Source organism: Sinocyclocheilus rhinocerous, unplaced genomic scaffold, assembly GCF_001515625.1.
Source record: "Sinocyclocheilus rhinocerous isolate Xijiao unplaced genomic scaffold, SAMN03320098_v1.1 scaffold846, whole genome shotgun sequence".
In the NCBI taxonomy this organism is placed as follows: Eukaryota; Metazoa; Chordata; class Actinopteri; order Cypriniformes; family Cyprinidae; genus Sinocyclocheilus; species Sinocyclocheilus rhinocerous.
Window position 1 is genome coordinate 547,127 of NW_015661883.1, and position 17,610 is coordinate 564,736.

Genomic DNA, 17,610 nt, shown 5'->3' on the forward strand with positions numbered 1-17,610 from the left:
TAAATTTATTTGAATTTCAATTCATTAAAATTCCGCTTCCTTAAAATCTTGTTTGCTACCTCAGTTCAAATTCAATTCAGTTCAATTCATATTCAGAAATTCCCCCACCAAACATAACATTTGTATTGTTTCCAGCATTTCCAATCAAGCTATAATTATGTCAAAATATGCGAAAAGTGTAAACAGGATTTAGTACATAAAGTACTAGCTATAAAAATAACCCTAACAAATGAATTGGCAATTTTATTCCTGCAGGGTTAAAAGTGTCATTTCTACCAAATAAATAATTATATTAATTATATTACACTATTTTTGTATGAGTAAAATGCAAAAAAAAAACGGGACTACTGTGCTGCATGTATGTTGGACATTGTTAGGGGACAAATTACAGTATATAAATTATTGAGAGTGTGAAAAGTGTTTTAAATCCACAGGGACAAAAGACGCACTATTATGTGTTATTTACATCTGAAATACAAAATTACTATATTTTGCATAACATTTGTCTATTTATGCAAAAACAGCACCAACTGAGCATTCAGTTCTAAGTCAACTACAGCTCAAAAAAATCATGAGAAATAAGTTAGTTCCTTTCTTTTGTTAAACGAGTCTGTGCCTATTCACATGAATCAGTGTCTCCGGGAAATGGGAAAAACAGTCTGTGAAAAAAAAGCAAGCATGCAAAGGATTCCAGACACAAACAGACACAACTAAATAAATACAGTGGAGACACACTGGAGAAACAGAGGAAAAAAAGATCATGGAACACATGATTTACACAAGAGAAACACATCCTGACACACACACAAGCATCCTCAGAGTATGCAGCACAGGTATTCACACACACACACACACGCACACTAGGGTGGCCCTTAGTTTTGGACTTTTGAAATCTTCTGCTCTCACCCACCCAGTCAACTCCCCTTCATAAGAAATGGAAACGAACCAAGTTTTGCTTAATTACCATAACAGCCCATAATTAATAATTATACAAGACTATTATTAAACTGTGAATTAGGTTAAAAACGAGAACACAGAACAGTGTTGTTAGTCTTAAAATGTTAAATTACATCAGCACTGATGGGCACCAACATGTAGCACTGTTGAACTTCAGGCGTCCCGTGTTCGAGTCCCAGCTCGTGGACCTTTCCCTATCCTGTCTCCCTATCTCTCTCACACTTTGCTTCCTCTCCACTTACTGTCCTATCGAAATAAAGGCATAAAATGGAAAAAAAGAAAAGTCAAATTACAATGCTGATGAGAACTGATATTTGAAAAATTGCGAACTGATCTAGATTGTGATGGTGAAGAAAGTGAACTTGGAACAAAACTGAGATCTGATCTAGATATTTATGATGATCCAACAAATCCTTCAACCACAGTACTCTTGCAGGGACCTGGAAACAGATTTCGGTGCTCTCTGATAATGAACTGCCATTGTCGTAACATGTTGCCAAGTATGGTAACCCATACTCAGAATTTGTGCACTGCATTTAACCCAAACAAGAGCACACACAGCAGTGAGTAGTGAATACACACACACACACACCCGGAACAATGGGCAACAATTTGCTCCAGCGCCCGGGAAGCAACAGGGGGTTCGGTGCCTTGCTCAAGGCCACCTCAGTCGTGGTTACTGAAGGTGGAAGAGAGCACTGTACATTCACTCCCCCCGTACTGAGACTCGAACCCACGACCTTCAGGTTACAAGTGTGACTCTCTAACCTTTAGGCCGCAACTGCCCCTCATCTAATAGAAACAGTCAAAAGTTTATCAGTGAACAAAACCTCCGCTAATATAACCAATCAGATCTTGAAGTACCTGTTGATAAAAAGATACATTTTTTGAGCATACCCTAAATGTCAAATTAACTGGATGGTATTTTGCATACATTACATACTTCTAGTGGAGAAACAAGTGAGAGGGTGAGAGGTTAACATAGCACCCCCCCCATCCCTAACACACACACTGGTTTCCAAGTATTATGGGGACATTCCGTAATGGTTTTTATACTGTACAAACTGTATTTTCTATCCCCTTACCCTACCCCTACCCCTAAACTTACAGATCACAGAAAACTTTCTGCATTTTTAGATTTAAAAAAAAAAAAAGTATGGTTTAAAAGCTTTCCTCATGGGGACCAAAAAATGTGCCCTCAGGATAAGGACTGTGGATATTGTCATATTTGTGGGGACCTTTTTCCCCATAATGTAAGGTATACATGAACAACACACACACACACACACACACACACGCATAAAGCAACCAAGAGAGAAAAACCTCAATGTTTCCTCTTGAATAATCAGCTTAATGGTTAATAAAATACAATATTATAATGCAAAGCTGTATAATAAAATACTGTATCTTGCCAAAGTCAAAAGCACATAAAAGTGCACACGAGAGATGGTGTGTGAGTGATATATAGAGAGAGTGTGTGTGTGTGTGTGTGTGTGTGTGTGTGTGAGTGAGTGATAGAGAGAGAGAGCGAGAGAGAGAGAGAGAGACTGAGCAGTGTCTGTAAACCCAATATCCTCTGTGGCCCCAGGGGCTGGGAGTGCACGGCCAGTGCAGGAAGAGATGGGCTGCATTATCCACATCAAAGCTCTGAATTATCTGCCATAATCAATGCCTTTGCATTACTGCCCCTGCTCTCCCACTGCACTGTACAGCACAGCAAGGCCGTGGGATCATCCAGAGAGAGAGAGAGAGAGAGAGAGAGAGAGAGAGAGAGAGAGAGAGAGAGAGAGAGAGAGAAAGCGAGAGGTATTTTTGTGTTTGCCTTTTCTATGGTTTCTATATACACTACTGTTCCAAAGTTTGGGATCATTTTTTTTTCATTATTATTATTATTATTTTAAATGAATACTTTAGAAAGATGCATTAAATTGATCAAATGTAACTTAACTGGTACCAAAAAAAATACATATTTCAAATAAATGCTGTTATTTTCAACTTTCTATTAATCAAAAAGATGTGGAAAAATTGCAGCATAACTGTTTTCAGCATTGATAATAATAAGAAATGTTTCTTGAGAAACAAATCAGCATATTAGAATGAATTCTGAAGGATCATGTGACACTGAAGACTGGAATAATGGCTGCTGAAAATTCAGCTTTGCATCACAGATATAAATTACATTTTAAAATATATTAAAATAGAAAACAGTTACTGTAAATCCTAAAAATATTTCACAATTTTTCTGTTTGATAAAATAAATGCATCTTTTAAAAACGTAGTTTTATATTTTATATTTCTATATAGTGGGTCATCCTGCAATCTGCATGGGCCATTGAAAAACGTGCATCGGTCGACCACTATGACATATATGCATAATTTTCTACATAAAGCATCACCTCTGTGACGTAACAAAAAAAAAGAAAAAAAAAGAATACAATTTGCATAATGTACCCAAATGAATAAGAAAACCAAGAAAACCAGCAATCACCTTTTAAATTACAGACAATACTCAACTTTTATTCCAGTCAAGGTATATGATACTTGCAAATCATTCCTCTCCAAATATTTACATGCTTACAGTAGTATTGACTAGAGGCTACTAAAGGTTGTGGTGCTTCATATGAAGAGATGACTCAACAATATAAAAATAACTATCAGTAGTCACACGGTATTGTAATAAACAAGATACTTCTGAAAGACTTTGTGTCAGCTGTGATTAAATGCTGTTTTAGTTCTTACTTCATACGGCATTATCCAATTCCAAAGCATAAAAACTAAAAAGTCAGCGCCACCATCACCAATAGGAGCCACTGGAAAGAGGGCAGCATGCAGAGAATGAGATTTGGACGGGGAAAACGGGGAGGCCTCTAAATCTTCTTCCTGTTCATTCCTGTCAGAAAGAAACAGTTGGATTGGTAATAACAGAACACAAAAGGGAGGAATTCACTAGACAGTTGCGCCACATTTGCATGCTGTATTTTAGAGGGAAAACTTATTCTTATTCACTGACCAACTGATAACTTTCTTATCCAATTCTGGGAAGTCCCCCGTCGACGTTTATTATAGCTCGAGAATGCTTGTCAGATTTCATGATTTGTTTTGTATAGTAGTATGAATGATAAAATGCTGCTGGCAAACTTCTGACTTTCTTTGTAGTAAATCTTGAATTTCTGCCCAGTCTGTCCTCATTCTGATGTGAATATGTTGAAACTCAGTGGATACAGACACGTTGGCTTCCTTCTCAGAAATTAGACCAAAAATTGGTTCATCCATTCAGAAAATATGACTACAAGATTTGTCAACTCAACACGTTTTGTAAAGACATTCTGGCACTGCAGGTGTCGATGGAAACAATCACTGGGCTATAGAGCTCAAACATACAGCACATGTTGCAGTTAACATTTTGTCTTAAATTATAACTAGTGCAAAATCACAGCGCCTATATTTTCAGTGGTCTTTGTTGTGCTTATGGCAAGACAATTCTTCGTTTAAGCAGCAATGTGATTAAATAAGCATTCTGCTTTATTGCATCAGTTTTTTCATCTGTTATTGTGTGTAAAATAATGAAGTCACTGGCAAAAAGTTATTTTGTGACCAGTCTAATGACATAAGTCGGGCTCAGAATGACAGCCTCATTCATTTATGCCCAAGTAGAATTTAACAAGGGCCCTCTATGCCAGGGAGCGATCTATTATTAACTACTGTACCCAGACAACACATGCTGAAGATAAATGCTCTGGACAAGGTATGAAATGATGTGAGGCTTCTAGTGCAACTAAAGCAAACAGTTTCTTCAAACTGCATCTTTTTTTTTTTTTTTTTTTTTTTTTACAGGAAGCATACATGTATCACTGAGAACAGAAAACTCTAGCCCAAAGTGAATAAACTACTGTATAAAAAGGTTTGAGGTCAGTATAATTTTGTAATGTTAAAAGTATGAAAGTGTTTTTTTTTTCTTCAGGATTCTTTGATGAATAAAAAGTTCAAAAGAACATCATTTATTTGAAATAAAACAATCTTTTGTAACATTATAAATGTCTTTACTGCCATTTTTAATTAATTTAATGCATCCTTGCTGAATAAAATATCAATTTCTTTAAAAAAAATAAATCTTACTGACCCCAAACTTTTTAATGGCAGAGTATGTGATATTAAATATAATAAATTATATAATAAACCCAGACTTTAGTTTTATTAGACCATTTGTTGTGAATGTTTTGGTTACTGTACCTTTAAGACCTCTATGTAAATGCCCTCCTTTTCTAAAAGCTTTTATTTCAAAACATCATAAAACATTTGATATTTTATATGAGCCCTTTTAAATGACCAAGGTAAAAGGCATTTCTACACTGCACCTACAGAAATGTGTCCCTTTCCAAACAATTTCAAGTCTTACAATCTAGATGACTCGCGAGGTGACCCCCGTACTCTCGATGACGACAGTCCTGTCCTCTTTAATGGGTGGTGTGTACTGGTAGTCGTCACTCAGCAGACCCAGAATAGGGTACTGGTTCATGTATCTGTTACATGATAGGAAAAAGTTTACAATGACGATTAGGACCGAATTGCAGTTTAGTTTTCACATGGTACTTATATGCAATAAACACACACACACACACCTCTTGGTAACGACAGTCCTCGTTGTACTGCTGGAGTTGTCGATCTTCTGCTGTTTGAGTCGTCTGATTTCCTGAGAGTGCAAGGTCATAGGTCAGAATGAAGTACTCCAGTAGAAAAGAAGAAAGGTTATCTGTTCAAATTGTACAATGAATTCACATTCCTCAAGAGTAATGAGGCTGAGGTAACGCAGAGACGGAAGAAAAGAAAATAACTATGACATTCTTGCTTATAATAAGGGTGCTCCGATCAGGATTTTTGGATCCGATCACCGATCGTCATCAGCTTAACATCGTGATGTCTGTCTGTAACTTATTTAGCATGTATAATGAACAAGTAAGATGTTACTTGTCACTGGCATTAGCGCAGTCATTGCTAATAAAATCAATGTAGTGTTTACCTTAATGTGGTCTATACTCTTCAGCACAATGGTAACCACAAAAACTTCAACATAACAGAAACTCTTTTAAATGTCAAACATAACAGCATTAAACACTAACAGGTCTATCCCTTCATTAAAAAAACTGACACTTAATTTCAACATTTACTCTCCTTATCCAGTTCTATGCAAAGCATGCTGTGAACTAGAAATCCACTACCCAATTTCCAAAGTTAACAAGACAATTTACTGAGTTAAAGAAATTCAATTAATGCAGAAATTTGAGTTTAAATTACACACAATATTACTTTAATGTAATGATCAAACAATATTATGTCAACTTGAACTCACAAAATAATGATTGCAACTTAAAAGGTTTGATTAAATTATTAAATTAGAATTTTTAACTTGCAACCATGCATATATTTAAGTTGTGGTAACAGGTCCCCTGAATAATTTTTTTGACTGTATGTGAGTCGGCCTTATGTGTGTGCACTCTGAGTGTGCATGAGCGCACCATTCTCTAGGAGAGCGCGCGAGAGCTGAATGGTTTTAAACACTGGCAAAACTTAAAAAGCAATGCAAATTATAAACTTTAGTGATGATGCTTCACTGCCTCGATTGCGCAAGTGACAATTCCTGTGTCAACTGTGCAGCTTGCTTATAGTGCAGATGCAATGTGGTGATTTGAAGCCATTATTTTGAGAGGGAGCGCACGGTGATCCACTCAGGCTGTTTGTGAAATTATGTCTCACAGAAAATTATTTAATAAAAAATATGACTTGTTCAAAAACAGACTTCATGTTGTTTTCCTTAAACATGTCAATATGGTCTGCTGAAATAATATTATTAAATATCTAATTTTCCAACAACAAAAAATTGTGTACAGAATGAATGACTGAATTAATCTTTAGCCTGGGTTAAATCTAGGTTTATCTACTAATTTAGCTGCACAAAACTTCAAAACCTGGTTTAAAGAGTCACTTTATATGTTAATTTGATCTCCTTTTCCCTGGGTTTTACAGTAAACCTTGATTAACTATAATCCTGTTGCTCCATAATTTAAAAGTCAGAGTTAAGTCAGGGTTTAAATGTAAAATTGTTGCTGAGGCATTTCCAGAATGACAGACAACATATGTTACATATCAGAAAAGGCCCAAAAAAGGCAACGACTCAACACATTGAGCCTTATGTTTTTTCAGCAGGCTTACAAGCTGTCAAATTTTGGTTACTGATGACGGCCATAACTTAAGGAAACATTGGGAAAATGTCACCCATCCACATCACATGGCAGAACTGATAACTGCATTGCACGCTTGTTAAAAACAACATTGACAAAGCATTTTATGTCTGTATAATAGTGTTGACGTACCTCCTCCTGGTGTCTGATGACACTTTCATGTTGTTCTAGTTTGGACAGAAGCTCAGAGATACGCATCTCCAAGCCGCTGTCAGAGGTCTGTGTAATGGTGCGCTCGGTCTGGATCTTTACAAGCTGAGTCTAGAAAAGAATAAATAAATATATGCTACATGCATTGAATGTAATATAGAATTGAATTTTATATGTATTGACTGTATTGACATTTGAAGAATTCTACACTACCGTTCACAAGTTTGGGTTCAGTTTGATTTTTTATTTACTTAATATAAAAAATCAATTGTTTTTAACATTGATAACAATAAGAAATGTTTCTTGAGCACCAAATCAGCATATTAGAATGATTTCTGAAGGATCATGTGACACTGAAGATTGGAGTAATGGCTGTTGAAAATTCAGCTTTGCATCACAGGAATAAATTACATTTTAAAATATATTCAAATAGAAAACGGTTATTTTAAATTGTAATAATATTTTACAATATTACAGTTTTTACTGTGATGTCAATCAGATAATTACGGTCTTAGTGAACACAAAAGACTTCTTTTTTTTTTTTAAATTCCAAAAATATTACCAACCCCAAACTTTTGATCGGTAGAGTATATGACAAATTGTTTGGCAACCATACACAGCCTATATGGATAATTAACTATATTACCGAATGAAACAGTTGTCTATTTATTGAACATTTGAGTTTTTATCACATTGGTCATGACACCATTTTATAAAAGCAATAAGCAACTTGAGGCTGTGTATTATAACAACTTTACCATAGTTAAGTGGGTTTTGTCTAGAAACACCATCATCATTTAGTACATTGAGTACAAATTCATCTCAATTCAACACATTCATTCAACTCTTTTCGATTTTTTGTTTCCTCCTAGGGATGCTCATATTGACCATTTAATGTTCGGATAACGAGCGGCGGTTGTCAGTCGGGAAAATTAACCGAAATGAGTATCCCTATTTCCTCCTTATTTACGTATCATTACCCGCAGATTCTTGAGTTCTCGGTCCTTCTCCTCTCGTAGATCTTTCAGCATCTGTTCATACTCTCTGGACAGCTCCTGTGTTTTGATTTGGATAGTGGAACTACTGCACTGCCCTGCCAACTGTGGAAGAGATAAATGCAATAAATATGACCTTAGAATTTACACAAGAGACAAGACTGCTTATAATAGCTGTATTTAACAACAATACTAAAACATAATATAATAACATGTACAGTTGGACTGGATGAGCCAGTCTACAACGTCGCAGAGATTTATCTGGGCTGTGAGTTTGCAGTGTGAATTCAATGTGCTGAGTTTAAATGTCCATGAAACATTTTTCTCTTGAGATGCCTTTGCTGCACGTTTCACTGCACACAAACATGCAGTGTTACCAGTGTAGTTTGCGTCATGAACAACTGACTCTGTGTCGGTTCTTTTAATGAAAAGCTTAGTGAAACATGCCAGCAGAGAATGTAACTCAATGAACCATCCATTTCATTCATATCAGAACTGCTCTTGTGAGTCATGTCATGTGTATGACAGGTTTTTTTTAATAGTTGTGCATGTAACAACATGCAGGCTTAATTAAATGTACACTTTCACAACAAGTTTTTGTAATAAGTAGTATTTAAAAGTTTAAAAATATTTACAAAAACAGCATTTTTGTTTAGTATGCTGCAAGTGCGTATAATTCTAAAGTAAATATTTGCATTCGCAAAAGTTACTCATTTTAGTCACTTACTGAACACATGCAATTGAAATACAGTTCATTTTGAGATTTGCCCACCTTCTTCTTGAGCAGCTCGTTCTCCTGCTCCAGGGCCCTCTTGCTGCCCTCCAGTTCTTTAATGCGGAAGTCTTTGCTGGGGTCTTTGCTCTGCAAGGTCAGTAGCTGACTTTCTAGAGTACGCTGAGTGTTATTACTTTCCTTCACAGCAGCCTGAGACATGAAGATTAGAGATGGATCTACATTCATCATATAATGTCATGAGTGTTATTGATGTTGTATTTTTTGCAGAAGCCATGAAGGGCGATTGAGTGAAGTTTTATGGTGGCGCCCCCTACCTGCAGTTGTCTGTTGTGCTCACGTACGGTCTCCAGTAGTCTGTCATATTGCAGAGCCTGATCTGCCTTGAAGCTCAGATCTCTCTCCAGCTCCTCCTTCTCACTCTCCAGACGCTGCACAATAAAATGAACACAATAAATCCAAATGCAACCAACCATGTGACTGTGCATGGTTAAGGTAGTAAAAATAGGCTTTCAGATTTTTAAAAGGGAGAAATGCTTTCCGTACATTAAGTTTAAGGCAAAATGTTTCATGCAAATTTGTCTGCTAACAAGGACAGGGTGATATCTTCAAAAAACCCTGAACAAACTACAAAACTTCAATAAAATATTGATTCAAGTTTTATTTATTTATTTAATTTTAATTTTGTGAGAAGGGACAATGATGAAATATACAGCTTAATGGTCATAATTACAGCTGCACAGTTAATTAAAATAAAATGAAATTGCGAAATGCCTGGCTTATCAAATCGCACAGGCTGCAATTTCATTACATTAATATATGTGCTGCATGCTTTAGAGTAAAGCGCATCACTGTGATTTTTTTCCATGATCCAGTGTTTTCAGTGTCTCAGAGCGGCTTGGTTCACAGTAAATGCGGTTCCACATGAAATCATCTCTGCATCTGCTCTGAGTTTGAGTCGTTTATACTGTGCATTTGGGAAGGCAACATGAGCCAACAATCTTTTCTTCTTGTAATGAGAAGTGCTTATAATCCGGCTGTTGTCAACAAAAGAGACACTTTAAGAGCTCGCTGTGGTTTTCTAGCAAAATAAAAGCTTGATGGTTTAAGAAATTAAAAGATCCAAAAATGAAAGTACTGTAGTTTTACAGTTGTTTTGTAACATAACATTGTTATTATTATTATTACATTATTATCATTTCTTAAATATTAAAAAAATTCAAGTAAAATATTACAATAGTAAAAAAAATTTCACTTAGTAGTAGTAATAATAATAATTTTATTTTACAGTACCTTTAGTAGTAGTTGTTGTAGTAGTAGTGTTTTATAGGCATACTGATATATCACTTTTTTTAATAATAATAATAATAAATCACAATCAGATTTTCCCAACATCATTCAGCCCTTGTCATAACATAAAAATATATGACAGCAGAAGACCACAACTGACCAATCACGACCAGTCAGATATCAGACACATGGAAGCATGCATAAGTGTACAAGTGTGTTCAGTGTACTACTATGTTGTTTCAATCAACTGCACACAAAACTTAATTATAAGTAATTAACTTCAGTTGAGTATTTAAGTGAGTGAATAATTAGTGAAAATGACAAACTCAGACACTGACGTAGTTGCTGTAGTCTTCAATAGCTGTTGGCCACACCATGTTGGCTTACCGATTGAAAAGATGTGCATGTATTTGCGGTGACACGATGATGGTTTATGTTTAACTGAGCAGAAGCTTTTTTCAGTCAAACAGGAAATGAAAGCTCTGGAAGAGTTACCACTTGCTGTACCAACAAAGCAGGTTGGCTTTTTGTGATATACTTGTGATATCTCACAATAATCTGAATTTATGCTTGCAAAAACAAGATGCATATTATTAAAGTTGACATATGACGTCTTGTAATTTTCCCAAGTATAAAAGAAAACATTTTGTGTAAAATAGCTTTATTCACAACAAAATGAAGCCAACGAAATATTGAAGGGCTGTTGGGTAGCGGTTACATCATACCTTCGAATCTGTTTCTACACGCATCACACCTTGAAAAAGACAAGGTCAGCTGAAAGCTGGGTTGTAAAACAAACGCACGCCCACGAGGCAGAACCTGATATGTGTAATCACCGTATCTACAGTGGAAACTGGGAACTGTTTCTACAGGACAGGAGGCTTTTGGCTGGTTTAGTGATAGAATAATCATACTCACCCTGAGATCGTCCTGCAAATGCACTAGCTCCTCTCGCAGACTGCTGAACGTGGCCATCAACAGACGCATGGTTTTATCAGCCGTCATACGAGTCTAGATGAGAGAAAGACACTTACTTTGTGTCTGAAACTACGTACTTTCAGTATTTAAAATTTTGGGGTCATTCAAAAACATAAAACAAATGACAGCAATTAATCTAATCAAACAAATTTTTTAAAAAGTTGAATGTGTCGCACATATTTCAGTTTTATAATGTTGAAAATCTTTGCGTATATCTACGCAGAGTATGTATGGTATAACTGTGAGGCTCTGTTGTGCCTGGAGGAACATGTTCCTGGGACAGGCTCATAAACTAATAATCTACTGCTGTCAGGAGAGATGTCTGAGGGTGAGGTGTACTGAGAGGTGGGTGGGGCTGAGTGGGAGTGGACAGGGCAGACATTCATAATGTTTCCATAAGCTCTCACCTGCAGCAGGTAGCGGATTTGCTGCTTAGTCAGTTCAGACACTCCTTTAGGAATGACACTCTCTATTTCTTCTTTTTCCACCTGCACACACACATACAGACAGACATACGTGTTAAAAACTTAAGTGTATATATTCTTCAACAAAGAGCTGCAGCAACTATATTACTATATTACATTTACAATACATGTAAGTGTAAACATCCTAATCTTTTTTTTTTTTAATATCTTGAATGCTTAATAAATATTGTTTTTTTGGGAAGTTACATCACATGGTATTTTTACACATTCTCTGCATATTGGTTGCATCACATGACTTAGATTTTTAAAAGTTTAACATATGTATATATACATATAAAAACAGATTCACAGTATTTTTTCTAAGAAATAATATAATAAATAAAATAATAGCAATAAATAATAGATTATGTATTACGAGCTACTTAAGGTTTTCTTATCAAGAATTTTATTTAAATGTCTCTTCTTTCTTCATTGTGATATCAGGACTGTTCTATCACCCTGATATTTTTTAACTTTATGCCCCAACAAAAATATGAAAATAAAATGAATGAAATTTAAAAACATTCTCATCATAGAAAAAGTGCATTAAAGTTACTGTGTGTATGAACATTTTAAATTTATTTTTGAACAAATGTCAAAAAATGCTAAATGCAAAATCCCATTTTCATTGCTAATCATAACAATTAGGTTTAGAATTAACCAACTGAAACTTGACATCTTTTATGCAACATGGAAAACTTTCAGCCAGCTCCACAGGAACTGAACAATTTGCCACTCCCTACCTTGTAGTCAATGGTGGGGTCCAGGAGGTGTTTCCTGCAGAGACAAAGAACAATATGAATGAGTCAATAAAAAAGAGAGCCTTAAAGCAGAGGCGTCCAGAGGTGCTGCTGTTCTCACAATCATTTCTAAGGTGTAAAATACAGAACCTCTTGACTCGCCATGAATCACTGGATTGAGCATTGCTCTTAGACAGTTTTGGACGAGGTGTAGAGGTTTCAGGTTTTTAATCAGTCTAATGAGTCATTTGAGAAAGTGACTGCAGATTAAGTAAATAGATGAGATTTCCTTTTAGATAATGGTCTGTAATAGGTTTTCTCAATATGTGTCAAGTCCTCAATCATCTTGATTGACAGGGTTAATGGTTGCTTAGGGTTATCTGCATGCAAATCTTCAACTTAAATTTTCCATTAAAACACACAAAGAGAAATTCGCTAAGAATGAAACAAGCAATTTGTCCACACGGAGATGCGTTTAGCTGTATACGCATACATTTTGTATCGTATAGGCGTTTCGTCCGGACGAATCCGGCGTTTTGGGAGGTTTTTTGAAACCGGGTACCAGAGTGGATAAATCTGAAAACGCCACCCTTGCGTTTTCGTGTGGACAGCGAATCCGTATATTTTCTGAAACGATGACGTCATCAGCCCACGTCTCGCCCCTAGTCAGAAACCGCTACGCCACGTAACAGCAACAAAAACATGAACAAACACTGAACGATTGTCTTTTTATTAACTAACATTAACACAGATTACTAAATGTATTGTTCCATGTTCGTTTGTATACCACGGCAAGGTTTATGCGCATAGTCCAAGTCTTCTTCTCCGTTTTTAATGTATCTCTGTGGCAGAATTACAGCGCCACATGCTGGTCTGGCATGTATACTACATCGTTTTGTGTCGGTTTCGTGGTTTCGTGTGGACGCAGATAATTCTTGAGACGAGGAGAAAAGAAAGATTGGATGGGGAAAGCTCTGGCTTCGTGTGGACATAGCCTTAATTGTAATTGAGGGAGGACATTTTATAAATTAGCTTGCGAAAATGTATTTATTATGAAATAACGAAACATTACAATTCTGAAGGATGTGCTAGATTGTTGATAATAAATAAAGAGAAGCGACTCTACCTTCCGCGGATCTTGGCCACATGCTCGGAGATGCAGGTGTGAATATCGGAGTTCTTGCGGTAAACCTCGGCAAGAAGCTCACCAAAGAAGCGGTTGTCCATCTTGGCGACCGGTTCCACATCGATAACCTCGGTCTTAATCTCAGAGTGGCCATTCTTTATTTCTCTCAGGTCCACAACTTCCTCTCGAATGCTTGAAGTCTCCACCAACTCCGACTGGAAAAATGCATAAAGGATGTGAAGACAGGATATTTTGAGTGGGAGTGCGAAACTTTAGTTGAGTTACAAAAGATGCTATGCTGTAACCAACTAATCAGCTAAGCAAACAACTCAGCTACAGGATCAACGCTGTTCTTCCTTGAAACATGCAAAATGTGATTCTTACATAAGAACAGGAAACTTCACAAGAAGCCAACAACCTCTGTCTATGTATGCTTAGAAATGAGGGTTAACTTTTTCAAGTATGTGTAAATTCTTTACACTAGACTGTGAGTGAGAAACATCAGCCAGTCCACACCTCGCAGAATCGATCCAGATCAGACACTCCTGAGTGACTTCTCTAACAATACTCTTAAAAGCAGCAAACAAAACTACATGCCGGGAGCTAAGTGGACCATAAATATTTAAGGCCTCCTGGGCCCGGTTTTTCAAAAGGTTTAATCCGGATAAAATTGATCCGGATTTAGTAATCCTTTTTTTGCGATCCGTGATCACGTAATCCAGCTTACTTTTGGAGCCAGTTTTTTAAAGCAACATCTTATCCAAAATCCTAGTGGATTACTTTTGAAAAACCGGGCCCTGGGGAGCGGCAAAAAAATCTCACACATGCAGCAACTAAAGCTGTTGATGGAAGGGTCTTCATGCAAATTTTGCATTCTGTACATTGTCATCTGCTAGAAAGCATTAGTAGCGGTGGAGATGCACAATATGATCAGCCAATATAAGCATTTTTAAATGATCTGCATTGCTCTGATTTTTCAATGTCAACTCAAATTTAGGTGTAAAGTGCTTTTCACAATACACAATGTTCAAAAGCAGCTTTACAGAACATTATGGTGTTGTAGTGTATAATGTGGGGCACACAAGTATACTGTATGTATGTGGATATAGTTGGACATACTTAAAAATATACGCCAACCTTATATAAAGAGTTGGACAATAGTATAATTACATTCTGCGATGGAAAAAAAATCTGTCACGTTAAAATTCAAAGAAGCTATCCACCTTTTCTATTGTAAAATATCATGTTTTGATGTCTGTTTTCTCTTTTAAAATGAGATAATAGTTAAAGCTTGAGGTGTGTCGGAGTGGTCGGGCTGGATTCCACTGATCCGTGAGAGAGAATCACACATTGAAGGTTCACTCAGGGTCTAGTTTCATCCAGAATTATAAATGAACTGACACTACATGAGATCTTATGTTTAAATATTGAAATCACGTTGACATAATTGTAAGTCATTTACCCATATGACATTACTCTAGTCATGATTCGGATCCATCATTCCTTGGTTTTCAACTTTAAATAAAAATGTTAAGAGGGAATGTCTGAATCTCACCAAAAAAATGCCCAGGTCATATTTCACCCCAAAATCAAAAGATAAAAAAAGAATATAAAATAAGAAACTAATAAAGGCAAGACACTACACTACAGGCAAATTTTTTTTTTTTTCAGGAACTGATCGATTTTAAGATTTTGGGCTTTTTGGCTTTTCTGTTGTTCAAGACTTGAAGAAATAAAACATCCAATATACACTTTTTGAGTGTTTATGTGTTCTAGAAATTTATGCTAAATAGTGCATATTTAATTTGATAATGCCTCACTTGCATATGTAAACATAACATTACAGAAAACGTGTAATACAAATGACAACTACTATGACTGCACACTTTACTTTTAGCTTTTTTCCTATTATTCTCAATAGTGATTCTCATCAGAATCCCATTTGAATCTCACTGTAGTGGGACAATTTAAAAAAAATCATTGCATTTTTATGTAATTATTTTACCGTTTTTGCATCAATTGCAGTCAGTACACTTGTGAACGTCACTTTCACATTTTCATAATTAAGAAAATTAAATTAAGCTTTTTTATTTAATAACACCTTGCAGGTAACCTGCAAGGGGAAAAGAAAAACAAAAACAAAAACTCAAAACCAATGAATTTCAGAAAACAATAACCACCAAAATTTGGCACATTTAACAGATACTTTTCTCCAAAGTGCATACAATCTACACATTTAATTACTGCGTTTGTTTTCTGGGATTTAAACGTGTGCCCTTAATGTTGCTAGTGCCACGCTCTACCATACAAGCAACTGGAGCATTTATCCTACAAGTGCATCTGTTCTGTCACAGTAAAAAGTTCATGTTTAACAGTGAAGCACTATGAGAAAGAGAAACTTGTCGAAGTGTTTGCAGGTGTTAGCATCTGTTTTTGACAGATGGTGTGTCAGTCCTTGAGAACATTCCACACATTCTGTGGCAGAAAGACCAGTGATGGCGTTAACTGGGTGTGTGTTTGTGTGGACTCACTACTGAGCGCGCTGTGCAAAACCGGTTTGAAGCTGCAACAACAATGAGCCGAGCTTGTTAACAGTCGTGCATATTGCTAAATTTGTGGTTTTTACAGGATTAGCTCAGACCTGCCAACCTTGGAAAAAAATTTTGAGTACTTTTCCTGTTATACAGTATATTACAGCAAACAGTAGGATGCAACAATAAAGTTAGCCCACTGTTCAATACATACCTTGAGTTTTGTTAACCACGGTTTTCGGTTCTGATGGCATGGCACATAAGAGGATTGTTTTTTTGTTTTTGTTTTTTGCTATTTGAAATTATATATTTTTTAAAAGTAGTACACTCTAGTACACTTTAATTAAAACTCCAGAACACTTCTGGACAGAAAAACACGGATTATCATGTCTACTTCAAATTTCTTTTGGGAGAAGTATTATTTTTATGGATTGGCCATTACTTAGTGCTATGAACTTTCTGTTTTAATTCAGCTACAGCGATATCTGGGGATTTCCCCAGATATCGCTGTAGCTGAATTAAAACAGAAAGTTTTGAATGATGAAACAAGAACACAATAAACACTCGACTCGACTGCTACAATGTATAGTTTATCTGTGTTCTTCAAGCCATCTTGGGTATTTTCATAATGTATATTATAATCCATTGCTAATCGACATTGCCTTTTTTATAGTACAGAATATATTTTCTGCCTCATTCTGTGATAAGAAGCAACGTACATCAGATCACAAAAGGATTAGAAAATTTTTTTTTTATTTTTTTTTTAATGTATGTACATTTATAACACTATAATTTGTATTATATTACCTTTGCATCAAATGACAAAAACTAGTTAACGCTAATGCAAGGGTGTTTCTAATACATAATCTATAGGAGTGACGGTAAATTTGACATTGCTCTCTCTACTGACTGCCTTATTAGTCTCTCTATTTTTTTCCTTTTTTTGAAAGTCATGCAAACATTATCATGGAGATTTTCTTTTGCTATTTGAGCAAATGGGAATGCAAAAAATATATTTGTGGTAGTCTCCCATTCACAGCTATAGAAGTAAAGTAAAGTAAAGTAAAGAAATGTGCACCCGCTACGCAAAATGCGTACAGGTTGGCAGGTCTGTTGTGTGAGTTGTGTAGAGTTGTGTGAATTGAAGATTGTTTCTGGGTGTGTTCTTACAAGATTAGAAAGATAAGAAAAAAATCAATGATTGAAACGTACTTTGGACATTAGTTACATTTAGTGTCTGACAAGTCGCAGCAGGTTCTGCACATAGCAAGCAAGGGCACATAAAAGAGTTTAGTGCTTCACAGTTTAGTTTCACTCAGAAACTAGAGGTAGTATCACTAGAACTCAAATTCAACAAATTCCCACTTATGCATACTGAGTTACTGAGTTTGCATTAGTAAATATATATAT

At 35.9% G+C, this 17,610-nt stretch overlaps 1 protein-coding gene across 3 annotated transcripts in view; it reads right to left on the reverse strand.

The window, feature by feature from the left end:
• Positions 1-3,197: 3,197 nt before the first annotated feature.
• The window catches only part of LOC107726783 (protein POF1B-like), a 21,443-nt gene continuing 7,030 nt past the window's right edge, over positions 3,198-17,610 (reverse strand). For all 3 annotated transcript variants that reach the window (XM_016536472.1, XM_016536471.1, XM_016536473.1), the window contains 11 exons: positions 13,670-13,884; positions 12,547-12,580; positions 11,747-11,827; positions 11,280-11,372; positions 9,389-9,502; positions 9,111-9,263; positions 8,324-8,443; positions 7,326-7,454; positions 5,577-5,647; positions 5,354-5,477; positions 3,198-3,847 (listed from right to left, as the gene is read on the reverse strand). In XM_016536472.1, coding sequence (XP_016391958.1) covers positions 5,357-5,477; positions 5,577-5,647; positions 7,326-7,454; positions 8,324-8,443; positions 9,111-9,263; positions 9,389-9,502; positions 11,280-11,372; positions 11,747-11,827; positions 12,547-12,580; positions 13,670-13,884 — 1,131 coding nt within the window. In that variant the 3' untranslated portion in view covers positions 3,198-3,847; positions 5,354-5,356. The remainder of the gene's footprint in view (positions 3,848-5,353; positions 5,478-5,576; positions 5,648-7,325; positions 7,455-8,323; positions 8,444-9,110; positions 9,264-9,388; positions 9,503-11,279; positions 11,373-11,746; positions 11,828-12,546; positions 12,581-13,669; positions 13,885-17,610) is intronic.